The sequence below is a fragment of the Coregonus clupeaformis genome, unplaced genomic scaffold (assembly GCF_020615455.1).
Source record: "Coregonus clupeaformis isolate EN_2021a unplaced genomic scaffold, ASM2061545v1 scaf0058, whole genome shotgun sequence".
Taxonomy (NCBI): domain Eukaryota; kingdom Metazoa; phylum Chordata; class Actinopteri; order Salmoniformes; family Salmonidae; genus Coregonus; species Coregonus clupeaformis.
In genome coordinates, this window is record NW_025533513.1 from 122,501 (window position 1) to 141,658 (window position 19,158).

General features: G+C 41.8%; 1 long non-coding RNA gene and 2 gene segments (V, D, J or C); 2 read left to right on the plus strand and 1 right to left on the minus strand.

Moving 5' to 3' along the window:
• Positions 1-1,900: 1,900 nt before the first annotated feature.
• On the minus strand, positions 1,901-2,446 carry LOC121555386. The segment is given in 2 exon segments: positions 1,901-2,250; positions 2,374-2,446. Coding segments are annotated over 2 exon segments (423 nt in total).
• A 659-nt stretch (positions 2,447-3,105) lies between these two features.
• On the plus strand, positions 3,106-5,570 carry LOC121555397. Its single transcript, XR_005997900.2, has 2 exons — positions 3,106-3,191; positions 3,969-5,570. It is a non-coding gene; the product is annotated as an uncharacterized LOC121555397 (long non-coding RNA).
• Positions 5,571-15,355: 9,785 nt separating this feature from the next.
• The window catches only part of LOC121547988, a 34,763-nt gene continuing 30,960 nt past the window's right edge, over positions 15,356-19,158 (plus strand). The window contains 1 exon segment of the C gene segment in view: positions 15,356-15,443. Within this exon segment, the coding sequence occupies positions 15,356-15,443 (88 nt within the window).

The following is a 19,158-nucleotide window of genomic DNA, read 5'->3' on the forward strand; positions in this document are numbered from 1 at the left end:
GCTACTCTCATGTTTTGTAACAGAATTTAAAGGGCATCTGATCCACAAATACTTCATCAACTTTCTACAACTGAATGATCCTGTTATACTGTAGCATCAATACCAGTGATGATAATGAGTGATATTTGATAATAATCCTCTAACATCTGCTCTCAGAACTCACACTGCTAAACAGTTACTTTCCATAACGTATGTCTATTTACAATGTTTAATTCTTAATGTGATTTTATTAAATTAGATCTTTTAGCAACGGTTTTCAACAATGTGTAGTCTAAACTTCTCCATTATATTTCCCCAGATCTTCTCTACCTCCAACCCCCTGGGATCAGAGTGAACATTTGGTGACAGTGCTGCTCTATTTTGGGACAAGCAGAACCACCCAGCCCTGTCTATGCAAATCTCAGTTTCACTCCCACAGCTACCAGTCTAGCAGTTGAACAGTTTCACTGTCTGAAATACCCTGGACTGGGCCAGATATTAGGGACTGTCTGGTTTTAACCTCTATGGTGGATGCAGGAAGGGAGACATAACAGATATGCCATAATGTAATTAATGACAGATAAAATTAGTATTATACTTTAGTGTATGTGAATAGTATACATGTGACTCATGGTTGAGTCCAGCATCAGGTCTCATTCACAGGTCTAGCAGTCAGTAACCTACTCATGACAAAAAGTTAATATTTTGCTATAGAGTAATACTTCCATTTAAATCAGATATTTGGTTGTGAGGTCCATATGAGGACTTTTTGGGGGGGCTGAAGAGATTGTAACTTTTAAGTAATGTTGAGGTCATAACATATTTTGTTTGGCTTCACATGTGGACTGGTAATAGCTCCCATTTGACCTGTGTACCTACATTGTCCAGCAGACAAATGTCAACTATCGTCTACACATGACTGTATCTTGTTGACTATGTCTAAGGCTGTACAGAGCTGGGTAAAAAAAGTGTTCCAGTTCTCTGGCCCTTCCACTTGGAAGGAGCTTCAAAGGGACATGAAATTGCAGGAGCTCGTCTCTCTGACTGACTACTAGGGTAAAAAAACTATGGTGGACAATTAAGTGGGGGGCAGTCAATGTTTTCACCCCTAGATGCAGCACATCTCCCCAAATAATTATTGCCTTCTCAATGTGTAAATGTATGGTTTTAAACTGTAGTGCTTTGTGTTTTATGTTGTAAATTGTGTGTAAAGCTGTGTGTGCTGCTATTTTGGCCAGGCCTCTCTTATAAAATAGATATTTAATCTCAATGAGACTAACCTGGGAAAATAAAGGTAAAATAAATACATAAAAATATGTTTCAAAATATCTAACTTTTTTAGGTGAACTTTCACATCATATCAAATATAATGAGGTACATGATGATGATGATGATGATGATGGGTGTCACGCCCTGGCTCTAGGGACTCTTTTATGTTGAGCCAGGGTGTGTAGTGTCTATGTGTTGTGTTCTATGTTCACGATCTAGTTTATGTGTTTCTATGTTGGCCGGGGTGGTTCTAAATCAGAGGCAACGTGAATCAGCTGTTGCTTGTTGTCTCTGATTGGGAACGATACTTAGGCAGCCTATTGTGCAATTGTCTTTTGTGGGATCTTGTTCCGTGTAGGTTTGTGTATGTTACCGAGGACTTCACGTATCGTTTTGTTGATTTTGTGTTTGTGTTGAATTATAATAAAGTATGTACTCATATCACGCTGCGCCTTGGTCCGCTCCTTTTGACGATCGTGACAATGGGAAACATGGGATCTGAATGATGCTTTCCAAACATATTCAAAGTTGACTTCACTAACCAGTGTTCCATATCACTGTCTCTTCCCCCTCAGCACCTGCAGTAGGTCCCAGCTGTAGCAGTACAGTCACTGTGCAGTCTGACTTAGGGAGGTTTTTGTACGGCTCTGTATCACTGTGTGAACACCCAGACACTATTGGGATAGTGTAAACTCTGACAGTAGTAATCTCCTGCATCTTCAGCCTGGACTCCACTGATGGTCAGAGTGAAGTCACTCCCAGATCCACTGCCACTGAATCTAGGAGTCCCAGAATGGAGTTTGTTCCCTGGGAGCATAATGAGTTTGGGTTTTTCTCCAGGTTTCTGTTGGTACCAGGTTAGACACTGATGGCCCCCTGACTGACCAATGTAACAATCTCCATGCACATTACTGCTGGTTTTACAGTTCAGAGAGACTGTCTGTTCTGGGAGAACAGCTTTCACTGCAGGAGTCTGAGTCACAGTGTACTGTCCTCTGGATTCTGAAACATAGAAACACTAATAATTATACATCACCAGGAATTAATAAAACATTCTTAACAATCTTTCAGTTCACTCAAATTGTTTACTTTTCATTATACAAACACATAATTCCTTTTTTTTACCCTTGATGTAGAAGGCAAATATCCAGATGAAGATGGTGATAAAAGTCATGGTTGTTGTGGGTTCTGTTGTCATGAAGGACAGCTCTCAGTCATGAAGTGTTAAACTCACAGGGATATAAACACTCCCAGAGCACTGAAGCATGTGCTGTCAATGCAAAGTTTAACATTTAAATAATATTCCTGGTAAGGACCCACATTCTTAAATGTTAACTATGATACAGATTTTTCAGACAATTGTATCATGTTTTGAATAACTAAAATAAAAATAAACAATAAATACCTTATATTGTAAATGAAGATAAAAACTGAATTATCTGCATTCTTCAGTGGATTATAGTCATAACCCAGGACTATGAGTCCCTATTGTATTATACTCATAACCCAGTACTATCAGTCCCTATTGTATTATACTCATAACCCAGTACTATCAATCCCTTTTGTATTACACTAGTACTTCAATACTATCTGTCCCTATTGTATTATACTAGTAATTCAGTACTATCAGCCCCTATTGTATTATACTAGTACTTCAGTACTATCAGTCCCTATTGTATTATTCTAGTACTTCACTACTGTCAGTCCATATTGTATTATACTAGTACTTCAGTACTATCAGTCCCTATTGTATTATACTAGTACTTCAGTACTATCATTCCCTATTGTATTATACTTGTACTTCAGTACTGTCAGGGTGGTACTGAGAGTGTTTTGTGCATGAAGGTGCTCACTCTTGTGTGAAGGAGGTTTTGTATGGAGACTTCACCAGAATGAATCACTGTGGTGGACTTTTGGAAGCGGAACAAAACTGGTGCTGAAAAGTAAGTCATTTTTTGTCTTTCTCTCATAAAACTAAATGTAATCATGCTATTGAACAGCGTTATGAGATGTTATCATCTTCTCCGGAGGAAAGACCTTTAGGCTATATCTATTTAGAGATTTCTGTGGACAGATTGGTAGATTGGTAGAGGGCAGAGTCACCGAAGTGAGAGAATTGTTCACATACCGCCAAGTTTATTTGGTATAAAACCATAAGTATTCTAACATTTTGTGATGAGGTGTGATTGAGTCAGGCGCAGGAGGTAAAATCACTGAATACAGAGTTTATTCAGTCGTACATACTAATAGCGCAGGAATGCAACAAATGAATAAGCACAGGGGAAAATCTACCCTGGCGAAATACATGACAAGAGTTGCTCAACCGAGCTTTTATATTAAATGATACTGTATCCATTATTTTAGAACAGTGTTTCATTGTTCTTGTTTGATCTCTGTACTGTAGCTAGTTGTTTATCCTGTGTGTGTTGTTGATCTGAAATTGTTTTGTTCACTGATAACACAGTCTTTTCTCCCCTCTACTCTCCTAATGTTATAGAGTAGTAGTAGTAGTAGTAGTAGTAGTAGTAGTAGTAGTAGTAGTAGTAATAGTAGTAGTAGTGGTAGCTGACCCTCTCCTCTCCTCTCCTCTCCTCTCCTCTCCCCTCTCCTCTCCTCTCTCTCCTCTCTCCTCTCCTCTCCTCTCCTCTCCTCTCCTAAAATATTCCACTATAGAGTAGTTGTAGCTGACTGTCCTCTCTCCTCTCTCTTCTCTCCTCCAGCTGGTTCCTCTGTCAGGCCCACAGTGTCTCTGCCCACCCCATCCTCTGAGCAGCTCTCCGGGGGCTCGGCCACACTGGCCTGCCTGCTGAGCTGCTACTCCCTCCAGGGGGCGATGGTGAGCTGGGAGGTAGATGGGTTGATTTAATCATGATTCCAGTGATCACTATCTCATGAATAGGCAGCACATTTCATACTAATTTAGATCAATCAGCTTCTTCCATTATTTCAGCATTGTAGCATATAGCTACTCTCATGTTTTGTAACAGAATTTAAAGGGCATCTGATCCACAAATACTCTGCAATAATTTCTACAACTGAATGATCCTGTTATACTGTAGCATCAATACCAGTGATGATAATTAGTGATATTTGATAATAAACCTCTAAGATCTGCTCTCAGAACTCACACTGCTAAATAGTTACTTTCCATTACATACTGTACATATTTATCATGTTTAATTCCTATGATTTCATTAAATTAGATGTTTTAGTAATGGTTTTCAACAATGTGTGGTCTAAACTTTTCCATTATATTCCCCCAAGTCTTCTCTACCTCCAACCCCATGGGGACAGAGTGAACATCTGGTGACAGTGCTGCTCTATTTTGGGACAAACTGAACCACCCAGCCCTGTCTATGTAAATCTTAGTTTCCCTCCCACAGCTACCAGTATAGCAGTTGAACAGTTTCACGGCCTGAAACACCCTGGACTGGGCCAGATGTGAGGGAGTGAACTGGTTTTAACCTCTATGGTGGATTCAAAGAGGGAGAAACAATAGATACAGTATACAGTCATGTAATTAATGGCAGATAAAATAGACATGTTACTTTACGTAGATAGTGTATGTAGTGTACGTATGCCTATGGCTCTAGTTAGACCTTTTCGCTCATGTGCGCTTTAATTAGAATGGATTTATTTCTAAGTGCTTTAATATTTATTTATTCCTATTGTGTGTTGTGTTTTGGTTGATTTCTTATTTACTTATTTGATTGACTTCCTTTGAATTGGTTAACACCTTTTGAGTGCTCTTCTTGTTGAGTGAATGAGGGAATGAGTGTGTTAGTTAGGGACCTGAGCCACGACCCCCACACTTGAGGAGTATTGGGGTTAATGAACTGCCCATGTACAAAGGCAGCTCTCAGACAGTGTTCAGGAGATTCAAGCAAGCAACGGGAGAGGACAGGTGCCACAGGCTGTGCTCAGCCACACCACTACCACTGCTGCATCTGGGGAGAGGAGACCGGATGAGTGTGACTCTGCTCGGGAAGAGCCGAACGGAACGACCCTACTTGGGATGAAGAGCCGAACGACGTGTGAGTGAGTACCAATGGTTTCCAGTATGATGACGTTACTGATTAAGCTTTCTCTGCCCTCCAGACATGGCCTGCTACAACAAGACCGCTGAGGCCACGACTACCGCATCGGAATCCCATGATGTCAACGCTGAAGTTACGAATGCTCCATGACTAACAACTATGGACTCTAGCGTGTAGGCCTATGTGGTGGCCGGGCCTGTCCTTGTGTTTTGTTCTGTGTTGCTTTTATCCTGCAACCCCCTTTTTAATACTGAGAAAATATATTAAAGAGCAATTAACACTGTCTGTATGTGGTTTTGGGATTGAAAGAACTTTGGTTTTTGACATACAAGTGTCTCATGTATGTCTCATTCACAGATCTAACGGTCAGTAACCTGCACATCAAAATAGTTAATATAATGCTAGATGATCACATCAATATTTGATTGTGAGGTGCATATGGGAACTTGTAATACAGGGCTGAAATTAAGAAATATATATGTAATATCACATTTTGTACACTCTTATGGAGTACTGGTATTGTGGAATTATGACTGGTATTGTTTTAAAATCTTCAAATAACTTTTATATGAACTTTCAGGTCCTGGAAAATATAACCAGTCACAACAGCAGAGATCCTATTATATAAAAAATATAAACGTAACATGCAACAATTTAAACGATTTTACTGAGTTACAGTTGTAGTATCTGAAAGTCTATGATTTTGCTGATGTTTGCAAATGGTGTGTTAGAGGAACTTGGCTCTGCTTGCGGAAACATCTGGAAAACATTACTATAGGGGCCCCCTAAAACAGAGGAGAGTCTGCTATGTAGAGGCCAGGGATTGGTCTATTAAAATCACGCCATATTATGTTACATAGGATATAAATACCATGTTATGAACAAAGGACGTAGAGAATAACATATTAGAGATTGGGTTAGTTGTTCTCCAGATTTCTGCAGGAGTCTGTAAATTGATACTGTAATTTTTTTTTGTGACACTCTGGCTCTAGGACTTGTGTATGTGAGCTAGAGTGTATGTTGTTTTGTTGGGACTTGGGTGTATTTCTATGTTGGTTAGTCTAGGTTGTTTGTTTCTAGGTTTGGTCATTGACTCCCAATCGGAGGTAACGAGTGTCAGCTGTCGGCTCGTTATCTCTGATTGGGAGCCATATTTATACTGTTGTGTTTCACTGTTTGTTTGTGGGTTTTTGTTCCAGGTTCAGTATTTTGTCTGTTGGACTTCACTATCGTCTTTTGTTGTTTTTCCGTGGTTGCTTTTATTAAATAAAGTCATTATGTTCACTCCACGCGCTGCGTATTGGTCCGATTCTTCAGACGATCGTGACAGAAAAACCCACCATCAAAGGACCAAGCAGCGTGTCCAGGAGCAAAGAGACTGGACATGGGTGGAGGCGCCGGGTAAGGAGATCGAGAGGCTGGCGATGGCCCAGGTGGGCAAATCGTGGTCCTGGGAGGACATGCTCGGGGCAAGGGACCTTGGGGGAAGATCAAGGCCCTGGCGAGAGAGGAGCATCGGGGAGCAGGTTTTTCGTCGGAAGGACAGAGGCAACCCCAAGAAATTTTTTTGGGGGCACATGGCAGGCGGCTGGGCAGCAGGAGGCTGCCACAGGGAGAAAAGGAGAAAAGGCTAACGGAGTACGGGAGCCATTGGCGAGTAGAGGGAGGGAAGTGTTTGTGGCACGGCGTGAAGGACTGATGTGTGTTGCCAGTCCGGTCCGGCCCGTTCCTGATCCTCGGTTGAGGCCAGTGTGTGTGTTCCCGGTACGGACCGGTGTCTACTCAAGCACAGGCCACGGTGTGCTACGCCAGACCGGACGCTAGAGCCTCCGCCAGACAGGAGCCGCTAGAGCCTTCCGCCAGACAGAATCATACACCAGCGATGGAATCAGCAGGAGCAGCGCAGCCGTACAAGACTGGAAGCCCAGGTTCGGGTCCAGCAAGAGCAGCTCCTGCAGATGGGAACCGGTCCTGCGGGAGGGTGACCACTCTCCGAGGCTGGGGTCCGCCTCCACCGCCAGCTGCTCAGCCTGCACCGTCAGCCAGCCATGAGCAGCCAGATCCGTCAGCCAGCCATGAGCAGCCAGATCCGTCAGCCAGCAGGAGCAGCCAGATCCGTCAGCCAGCCATGAGCAGCCAGATCCGTCAGCCAGCCATGAGCAGCCAGATCCGTCAGCCAGCCATGAGCAGCCGGATCCGCCAGAGCCCGTGCAGCCAGGATCCGCCGAGCCGTTCAGCCAGGATCCGCCAGAGCCGTTCAGCCAGGATCTGCCAGAGCCGTCCAGCCAGGATCCGCCAGCGTCCAGCCAGGATCCGCCAGAGCCGTCCAGCCAGGATCGCCTGAGCCGTCCAGCCAGGATCCGCCAGAGCCGTCCAGCCAGGATCCGCCAGAGCCGTCCAGCCAGGATCCGCCAGAGCCGTTCAGCCAGGATCCGCCAGAGCCGTTCAGCCAGGATCCGCAGAGCCGTCCAGGCGGATCCGCCAGAGCCGTCCAGCCGGATCCGCCCAGCCAGCCAGGATCGCCAGAGCCAGCCAGCCCGGATCCGCCAGAGCCGTCCCAGCCCCGGATCGCCAGCCAGCCAGGATCCGCCAGAGCCAGCCAGCCAGGATCCGCCATTCAGTCCGGAGCTGCCTTAGTCCGGTACTGCCCCTTAGCCGGTGCTGCTCCCAGCCGGTGCTGCCCCTTAGCCCCGGTGCTGCCCTTAGTCCGGTGCTGCCCTTAGTCCGGTGCTGCCCCCCTTGGTCCGGTGCTGCCCCTTAGCCCGGTGCTGCCCCCTTAGTCCGGTGCTGCCCCAGCCCGGTGTGCCCTTAGCCCGGTGCTGCCCCTGAGTCGGTGCTGCCCCTGAGTCCGGTGATGCCTCTTAGTCCAGGGCTGCCCCTTAATCCTGTGGGGTTTAGTTGGGGGTGGTCATGTGGAGGAGGTTACACAAGCGGGTAGTGACTATGGTGGGGGTGGGGACCACGACCAGTGCCTGAGCCGCCACCATAGACAGACGCCCCCCAGACCCTCCCTAGACAGTGGGCTGGGCGCCCGGAGTTCGCACCTTAGGGGAAAGTACTGTGACACTCTGGCTCTAGGACTTGTGTATGTGAGCTAGAGTGTATGTTGTTTGTTGGGACTTGGGTGTATTTCTATGTTGGTTAGTCTAGGTTGTTTGTTTCTAGGTTTGGTCATTGACTCCCAATCGGAGGTAACATAGTGTCAGCTGTCGGCTCGTTATCTCTGATTGGGAGCCATATTCTATACTGTTGTGTTTCACTGTTTGTTTGTGGGTTTTTGTTCCAGGTTCAGTATTTTGTCTGTTGGACTTCTACTATAGTCTTTTGTTGTTTTTCGTGGTTGCTTTTATTAAATAAAGTCATTATATTCTACTCCACGCGCTGCGTATTGGTCCCTTCTTCAGACGATCGTGACATTTTATTATTATTATTTATTTATTTTGTTGTCAATTTGTATTTATTCTTTTTATATTTTTTTAATGTCTTTTTTTTTTTTTTTTTTTTGGGGGATGGATCAGCTTAATATTGCAGATAGATTGTATCTTCTATCAATGTAATTGTCTGCATCACTTCCAATCCCCCATGTTTTTTATATATATACTCCCCTTTATTACTTTTCAAACCCGCTATCCTTTCCCTACTTGGAGTAAATTAGTGAACAACAATGCCCAGGCCTCTACTTCCGATCTATACTTACTATCTACACCTTATGGACAGAGTTAATTTTACAATAATTATATTATATATATATTTTTTGCTCCTGAACTTCTTCTACTCTCAACCTCTCCGATCATTTTCATGATGTCCATCCGGTTTGCTTCTATATGCCATATCTTTCGAACTGTGCTCTTTCCCAAAAGCTCCCAACATACAAACTATATACTTATTATGAACACAGTATGCTTACATTATTAGCTATCTTTGTTATTATTTGTTGTTATTTGTTATTAGTCCCCTCCTTCAACTCTATTCAATACCTCCCATCTATCTCTTAACACCATCCATATAGGATTTCTATTTGCCATATATATTTCAACCGTACTGTGATGTTTACAAAAGTTCTGAACCTTTCTATTCTCATTGCTTCTACATATTGTGAATTAAAAATAATTTGTTTTGCTAAAAGTATTATTATATTATTGATTGATTGACTATGACTTTTCAGATCACCCAGTAATGCTATCTGCAAGGTTAGCTCAAGGTAAATATTGCAATCCTTTAGCCATTCCTGGACCTGTGTCCAAAAACAAGCTACAAATGGACAGAACCAAAACAAATGATCTAATGATTCTGTCTCTTCACAGCAAAATCTGCAGAGCTGGGAAGATTGTATCCCCCATATAAATAACATTCTATTGGTAGCAAGAATTATATATAATAATTTTAATTGAAAGAATCTAATTTTTGAATCCGGTGTCGTTTTGCGTGTCAGTTCATAAACACTATGCCATGGGATCGGTACGTCAAAGATCTCTTCCCAACTATTTTGCAATCTATATGGGAATGACTGTCAATCCTTTGGTCCTTAAGTGAAACTGAATACTTTTTTATTTATCACAGTTTTCCTTAACCAACTATGTTCTTTAATGCAAGGCCGACAGACAAGTTCCTTACTTTCTCCCCCTTCCACTTTCCTCTTCCACTTTTAAGCGTAAGGCTGCAATTATTTGGTTTTAATTTTGGGTAGAGCAGACATTTCCATATGTTTTTGTTAGCTGCATGTGCGACATAACTCCACCAGTCCTACCGATGATATCATTTACGAAGATTATACATTTTTAAACATTCTGTCAAAAAAATTATGGTTTTTTGTCAATTAGTATATTGAATTTAACCACAATATTTGTGCAATTATTTGTTCTATCGTTTTCTGGAGGATTAAATTGAAATTGCAACCAACTTTCTATGGCTTGTTTTAGAAATAGTGATATTTGGGAGATTATTTCCTTTTCAAATAACTGCAAATGAGTTGTTGTAATATGAATAAAGTGAAAAAGGCCTTTCTTGAACATTGGGTGAGACAATCTTAGTAATTTGCTTGAGAACCAGTTCGGGTTTAAGTATAACTTTTGTATGACTGATGCTTTTAGTGATAGGTCTAATGCTTTAATATTTAATAATTTCTGTCCTCCGAATTCATATTCATTATAAAAATATGCCCTTTTAATTTTGTCTGGCTTGCCGTTCCAAATAAAATTGAATATTTTTTTCTCATATAATTTAAAAACTGTTGCTAGGCGTAGGCAAGACCATACAAATGGTAAACTGGGATAATACTAAAGAGTTAATCAGGGTGATTTTCCACAAATTGACAGGTGTTTTCCTTTCCATGGTAGTAAGATCTTATCTATTTTTGCTAACTTTCTATTAAAATGTATTGAAGTGAGATCATTTATTTCCTTTGGGATATGTATTCCGAGTATATCCACATCACCATCAGACCATTTTATTGGTAAAATTGTATTTTTTAGTGATCCACTACGTAATATAGTACATTTGTCATAATTTAGTTGTAATCCAGAGAGGTTAGAAAATGTATCTATATCCTCTATGAGGCTGTGGAGGGATTCTAGTTGTGGATTTAAAAGAAAACATGAATCATCAGCGTACAATGACACCTTTGTTTTTAAGCCCTGTAATTCTAATCCTCTGATATTATAATTGGATCTGATTTTAATAGCTAACATCTCGATGGCCACAATAAATAGATATGCCGATAGTGGACAACCTTGTTTCACTCCTCTTGACAGTTTAAAACTTTCTGAGAAATAGCCATTATTTACTATTTTACACCTAGGGTTACTATACATGATTCTGACCCATTTTATAAGAGATTCTCCAAAATTGAAATGCTCCAGGCATTTATATATAAACCCCAGTCGAATTTTATCAAATGCCTTTTCGAAGTCTGCTATGAATAGCAGGCCTGGTTTCCCATATTTTCCATAGTGTTCTATTGTTTCCAATACTTGCCTTATATTATCTCCAATGTACAGTGGGGAGAACAAGTATTTGATACACTGCCGATTTTGCAGGTTTTCCTACTTACAAAGCATGTAGAGGTCTGTAATTTTTATCATAGGTACACTTCAACTGTGAGAGGTGGAATCTCAAAAGAGAATCCTGAAAACCACAATGTATGATTTTTAAGTAATTAATTTGCATTTTATTGCATGACATAAGTATTTGATACGTCAGAAAAGCAGAACTTAATATTTGGTACAGAAACCTTCGTTTGCAATTACAGAGATCGTACGTTTCCTGTAGGTCTTGACCAGGTTTGCCCACACTGCAGCAGGGATTTTGGCCCAATCCTCCATACAGACCTTCTCCAGATCCTTCAGGTTTCGGGGGCTGTCGCTGGGCAATATGGACTTCAGCTCCCTCCAAAGATTTTCTATTGGGTTCAGGTCTGGAGACTGGCAGGCCACTCCAGGACCTTGAGATGCTTCTACGGAGCCACTCCCTAGTTGCCCTGGCTGTGTGTTTGGGTCGTTGTCATGATGGAAGACCCAGCCACGACCCATCTTCAATGCTCTTACTGAGGGGAAGGGTATCTTGCGATACATGGCCCCCATCCATCCTCCCCCTCAATACGGTGCAGTCGTCCTGTCCCCTTTGCAGAAAAGCATCCCCAAAGAATGATGTTTCCACCTCCATGCTTCACGGTTGGGATGGTGTTCTTGGGGTTGTACTCATCCTTCTTCTTCCTCCAAACAGGCGAGTGGAGTTTAGACCAAAAAGCTCTTTTTTTGTCTCATCAGATCACATGACCTTCTCCCATTCCTCCTCTGGATCATCCAGATGGTCATTGGCAAACTTCAGATGGGCCTGGACATGCGCTGGCTTGAGCAGGGGGACCTTGCGTGCGCTGCAGGATTTTAATCCCATGACGGCGTAGTGTGTTACTAATGGTTTTCTTTGAGACTGTGGTCCCAGCTCTCTTCAGGTCATTGACCAGGTCCTGCCGTGTAGTTCTGGGCTGATCCTCACCTTCCTCATGATCATTGATGCCCCACGTGGTGAGATCTTGCATGGAGCCCCAGACCGAGGGGTGATTGACCGTCATCTTGAAGTTCTTCCATTTTCTAATAATGCAAACAGTTGTTGCCTTCTCACCAAGCTGCTTGCCTATTGTCCTGTAGCCCATCCCAGCCTTGTGCAGGTCTACAATTTTATTCCTGATGTCCTTACACAGCTCTCTGGTCTTGGCCATTGTGGAGAGGTTGGAGTCTGTTGGAGTGTGTGGACAGGTGTCTTTTATACAAGTAACGAGTTCAAACAGGTGCAGTTAATACAGGTAATGAGTGGAGAACAGGAGGGCTTCTTAAAGAAAAACTAACAGGTCTGTGAGAGCCGGAATTCTTACTGGTTGGTAGGTGATCAAATACTTATGTCATGCAATAAAATGCAAATTAATTACTTAAAAATCATACAAATGTGATTTTCTGGATTTTTGTTTTAGATTCTGTCTCTCACAGTTGAAGTGTACCTGTGATAAAAATTACAGACCTCTACATGCTTTGTAAGTAGGAAAACCTGCAAAATCGGCAGTGTATCAAATACTTGTTCTCCCCACTGTATCTTCCATGTAAAAAACCTGTCTGATTAGAATGAATAATATCCGACAATACCTTTTTAATTCTATGCGCTATACATTTTGCTAGGATTTTTGCATCACAACACTGAAGTGTAAGGGGCCTCCAATTTTGTAAATGGACTGGATCTTTATATTTTCCACTTGTATCCTGTTTCAGTAATAATGAGATCAGACCTTCTTCTTGAGTGTCAGAATAATCTACCATTTACATAGGAGTGGTTAAAACATACTAATAACGATCCTCTTAGTATATCAAAAAAGTTTGGTATACCTCGACTGGTATGCCATCCAACCCTGGAGTTTTCCCAGACTTAAAGTCTTTAATTGCATCCTGAAGTTCCTCCTCTGTAATTTCACCTTCAAATGAGTCTTTCTGTGTGGCTGTTCATTTGACATTATCAATAGAAAAAAATCTCTACAATTAGCTTCAGTTAGAGGAGATGGAGGCGACTGAAAAGAAAACATATGCTTAAAGTACTTTGTTTCTTCCTTCAAAATATCATTTGGTGAATTATGGGTGACTCCGTCAATTGTAACCAGTTTCATTAAGTTATTTTTGGTAGCATTCCTATGTTGAAGATTAAAAAAGAATTGTGTGCATTTTTCCCCATATTCCATCCAGTTTGCTTTATTTTTATAATATATTACACTTGATCTTTCTTGAACAAGTTTCTCAATTTCTTTTTGTTTTTCCTCTAATTTATTCTGAGCCTCTATGTTACAGTTTTTATTGCCAACTATCTGTTCTGTTAGACTTTCTATTTCCTTTCTTAGTATAAACTATTTTGACCTAAATTGCTTTTGTTTTCGAGATGAGTACTGTCACGCTCTGGCTCCGGGACTGTGTATTTTGAGCCAGGGTGTGTTCTTTTGGTTGTGTTTCCTTGTTTGGTCGTGTGACTCCCAATCAGTGGTAACGAGTGTCAGCTGTCGGCTCGTTATCTCTGATTGGGAGCCATATTTAAACTGTCAGTGTTCACCTTAGTGTTGTGGGTTTTTGTTCCTTGTCAGTCATTGTAACTGAGGACTTCACGATTCGTCATTGTTTGTTGTTTTTGTAGTGAGTACTTTAATTTAATAAAGTCATGTTCGCTCAACGCGCTGCGCTTTGGTCTCCCTCATTAGACGATCGTGACAAGTACTGAATTGCATGGCCTCTAAAGGCACATTTAAAGGTGTCCCATACAATAAGGGGATTCGCTGTACCTATGTTATGTTGGAAAAAGTCAGTTATAAATTCCTTTGTTCTAATTATAAATAAATTATCATCCAATAGGCTTTGATTACATTTCCAATATCCTCTCCCACGTGGAGTAATGTATATGCCTATTATATGATGGTCCGACCGCATTCTGTCCCCTATCAACACTTTTTTTACTTTTGGTGCCAACGAGAATGAGATAAGAAAGAAGTCAAGACGACAAGCTTGATTGAGTCTCCGCCATGGATGTCTCATTAGATCAGTATATTTAAGCCTCCATATATCTACTAATTCTAATGTATCCATGACATTCACAATTTCCTTAAGAGCATGTGGGTGATTGTTTGTGGTGTGATTTCCTTTACGGTCCATTGAGCTATTTAAAACAGTATTATAATCCCCCACCATAACAATAGTGTATTGAATTGCTTGCAGGCTTGATAATTTATTATATATATTGTCAAAGAATTGTGGATCATCATTATTTGGTCCGTAAAGGTTAATGAGCCATATCTGTTTATGGTCCAATAACATATTTAAAATAATCTGTTAACATATAGACTAATATGTTATAAATTGTGTTCTTACACTGGTACAGTTATGCCCTATGAGAAATGTACAACTGCGCATGTGCGAAAATAAAGAAAGGGCATTTTCCCGCGTTCTGGTTGAAACACCAACGATGAACATGTGTGTTTATTCCTCCGTTAAGTAGCGCGGTATTCCTGTCCTGAAGATGACAGCACCAACAGGTTATGGGCCCAGGAGGGAACATGGAAGCCGATGGAATAGATTATGTTTCGACGGAGATGAAAAAAACTACGAGTTATGGGAGACGAAGTTTTGGGACACTTGCGTTTTGCTAGGGCTAAAGGCCACCATATTGAGCGTGGATGAAGATGAAGAAGACGGAGAGAAAATGAAGAAGCCTACGCCGAATTGATACAGGTTTTGGATGATAAAAGTCTTTCCCTGATAATGAGAGAAGCAGCAGATGATGGGAGAAAAGCGTTGAAGATATTGAGGGAACATTATGCAGGTAAGGGAGCCACGTGTGATTAGCCTCTACACTGAGCTAACTTCTCTTCAGAAAGCCAGTGACGAAAGTGTTACGGATTATATCATTCGTGCTGAGACGACTATTACAGCACTGAGGAATGCTGAAGAGACTTTAAGTGACGGGCTGTTGATTGCAATGATTCTGAAAGGTTTGCCCGAATCATTTAAGCCGTTTGCCATCCACATAACGCAGAGTGACGAGCCGACAACATGGCGAGTTCAAAACCGAAGTTGAGGAGCTATGAAAGCACTGAGAAGTTTAGCGCCATTTCCACTGACGACAACGTGATGAAGGCAAGTAACATTAAAGTTAGCTGGCCAAGAGGAAGAGATAAAGGGACCGAGATAACCTGCTTCAACTGTGGCCAGAAAGGGCCAAGGCCCGGGAATGTAGTGTTACTGGAGAGCACAGAGAACGGAGAGACAGTGGTGTAGTTTTTTTGCAAGCGCTCCACTCATACTGACGCAAATTGCAGACCGAAAAAAGAAGAGACAATGTGAAACAAGCAACAGATGCTGAAGGCCACACATTTGCATTCAAAATAAGTGACTGTCAGGTTCGTGGACTGAAACATAAAGGGCTGATGGTTGTACGGGACAACGTCACATATAGTCACGGACATCGGGAAGTTTAAGGAGTTTGGCGACTTTCAAACCGGAAAAACATTCCGTGGAGCTGGCTGACAGAACAAAGAACGAATGGTGTCGCGGAGAGAGAGGTGCAGCGGAGGTTTACCTGAGAGACAACACGGGTCGTCGGGTGAAAAAACGCTGCTGATGGCGCTGTACGTGCCGTCGTTTCCACAGGACATTTTCTCTGTAACAGCGGCAACAGAGCTTCAGTCAACTTTCGACAGGGTGTAACAAGCTCATCCACAAGAACGGTACCACTTTTGACATCGAGAGTACGATAGACTTTACTATCTTAACACTGTAAGTGATGAAAATGATGATGGATGTCATGGGTGCTATGATATTCACACATGGCACAAAATTCTTGGCCACTGTAATTTTGAGGATGTGTCAAAGTTATAAAATGTGACAGAGGGAATGAAAATCACAGGTAAGATTGACAAATCTACCCTCAACTGTGAAATCTGCACACAGGGAAAATTTGTTCAGAGCAGAAACAGAGAGCCTGATGAAAAGGCAAAAGCAGCTCTTGAGCTTGTGCACACTGATTTGGCTGGCCCTATTGAGCTAGAGGCGAAAGATGGGTTCAGATATACTCTAGCATTTACGGATGATTATTCAGGGGCAGTTTTTGTGTATTTCCTAAAAGCAAAAAGTGATACTGTAAAAGCTACTGAGAAGTTTATTGCTGATGTGGCCCCTTATGGAAAAATAAAGTGTGTCAGGTCAGATAATGGCACAGAGTACACAGCCAAAGAGTTCCAGTCACTGCTCAGTAAGAATGCCATAAGACATGAAACTTCAGCCCCTTACTCACCCCATCAAAATGGGACCGCTGAGAGAAATTGGAGAACACTGTTTGAAATGGCAAGATGCATGCTACTTGAGAGCAACCTACCAAAGAAATTGTGGACATATGCTGTAATGACTGCTGCAGTAATTCGCAATAGGTGTTACAATAAGCGTGTAGGACAGACTCCACACTACATGTTTACTGGGAGAAAGCCTGATCTTTCAAAGATGAAAGAATTTGGATCTGTTTGCTATGCATACAGACAGAACAAGAAAAAGTTGGACTCAAGATGTGAAAAGGGTATTTTTGTCGGGTATGATAAAAATAGTCCAGCATACCTAGTCTACTACCCAGACACTGGAAAAGTTCTTAAAAACAGATTAGTCAAGTTCGTTAGCAAAAGGTGTAGTCGAACGCCAAACTCGAGACAGATTTGGAAATGAGTGATGATCTTCATGGGGAGAGATTTCAATCCCCCATGCCAAAAGCCAAGATGGCAGATCAAAATTCGAAGAGACACAAGATGTGCAAATCGAGACTTCAGATAGTCAGAGTCCACGCTATCCAGACAGAGAGAGGAAGAAGCCCCCAGTACTTAAAAGACTATGAGTGTAAAGTGAAGTGTGATGACCAGATACCACCTAGTGTTGACTACTGCTACAGAGTAATGTGCAATGCACCACAAACCTTCAAAGAAGCAATGATTTCACCAAAATCAGAGATTTGGGCTACTGCTATGAAGGAGGAGATGGATTCCCTTAGGAAAATGATACATTCACATTGACCACACTGCCAGAGGGTAAAAATGCAGTGGGGGCAGGTGGGTCTATGCGGTCAAAAACAATTCAGATGAGACTGAGACATACAAGGCAAGATATGTTGCAAAGGGATATAGTCAAGTGGCAGGAATAGACTATAAGGAGACTTTTTCTCCAACTGCAAATATGACATCAGTACGTTGTTTGATGCAGCTAGCAGCTCAGTATGACTTAGAGTTACATCAGATGGATGTCAAAACAGCATATCTACATGCTCCTATTGACTGTGAAGTGTACATGGAGCAACCAGAGGGTTTTGAAGTCAGGTCAGATACAGGTGAGCAACTAGTCTGCAAACTGAACAAGTCACTGTACGGCCTGAAACAGTCAGGAAGGAACTGGAACAAAATGTTGCATGATCACCTTTGTGAAAATGGTTTTACACAGAACCCAGCTGATCACTGTGTTTACAACAAACAAACTGCAACAGAAAGGATCATTTTGATAATTTGGGTCGATGATCTAATTATCGCTGCTAGTGATAGTGACTCACTCACAAGTGTAAAAGAAATGTTAAGTGAAAAATTTAAGATGAAAGATCTTGGGAGGCTTGGACATTTCCTAGGCATTGATTTTACACAAAGTGAAGGGAAAATAAAGATGAGCCAAACAAGGTACATAACCAAGATACTGGAAAGGTTTGGTATGTCAGACTGTAAAACAAGGTCAACACCATGTGAACAAAAAAACAAACTTTGATGGTGATGGTGAACCTATTGATTCAAAAAGGTATCGTGAAGTGATAGGCAGCTTGATATATGTTATGACATGTACAAGACCGGATATCAGTTGGATTGTCAGCAAGCTGTCACAATACCTATCAGAACCAAAAGAGCAACACTGGATAACAGCTAAACATGTGTTGATAGTTAGGTTGAATACGACTTGTACAGTATAAGAGCAAGTGGGGGTGTTAACATATAGACTAATATGTTATAAATTGTGTTCTTACACTGGTACAGTTATGCCCTATGAGAAATGTACAACTGCGCATGTGCGAAAATAAAGAAAGGGCATTTTCCCGCGTTCTGGTTGAAACACCAACGATGAACATGTGTGTTTATTCCTCCGTTAAGTAAGCCGGTATTCCTGTCCTGAAGATGACAGCACCAACATAATCCATCTACCTTGCGTATCTATTTTGACAATTTGCACATTCGGATCGAAATTACTATTAATTAATATCATCACCCCTTTTGAATTTCTTTGCCCATGGGAGAAGTATATTCCCCCCCCCCCCCCCCCCCATTCTTTTTTCCACGCTACTTCATCTCGAATTGTTGAATGAGTTTCCTGTATACAATAGATATTATATTCCTTCTCTTTGAGCCATGTAAATATTGTTCTTCTTTTACTGTAATCTTTGATGTAATAAACCATTATAATCAAGGACAGTGTCCGCGGATTTCTTGTCATCACAGCATATCAGCATCGTTGTCTTGACACCACAGAATGGCGACGAGGATCTTTGGGACGTGTTGCGTCTCTTCAGCGTTCCATTCATGGGCTACGAAGTGACTCCAGCTCAAGAGGCCGGCAGATATAGACTTTGGGCGCTGGTCGGTTCGTGTGCTTGTGTGTGTGTGTGTGCGTTGAGGGGATGTACCGTTTTAGGACTTGCGTGTGCGCTTTGCTGTTATTTGCTGTGTGATGAGAATGCGTTCTAAATTTTTTAATTTGTTTGCGTTGGGAACAACGCAAACAGGGGGGAGTGTCTATAGGAATTGTTAACACTGGGCACACGGATATTTGGCTTGAATAAAATTAAA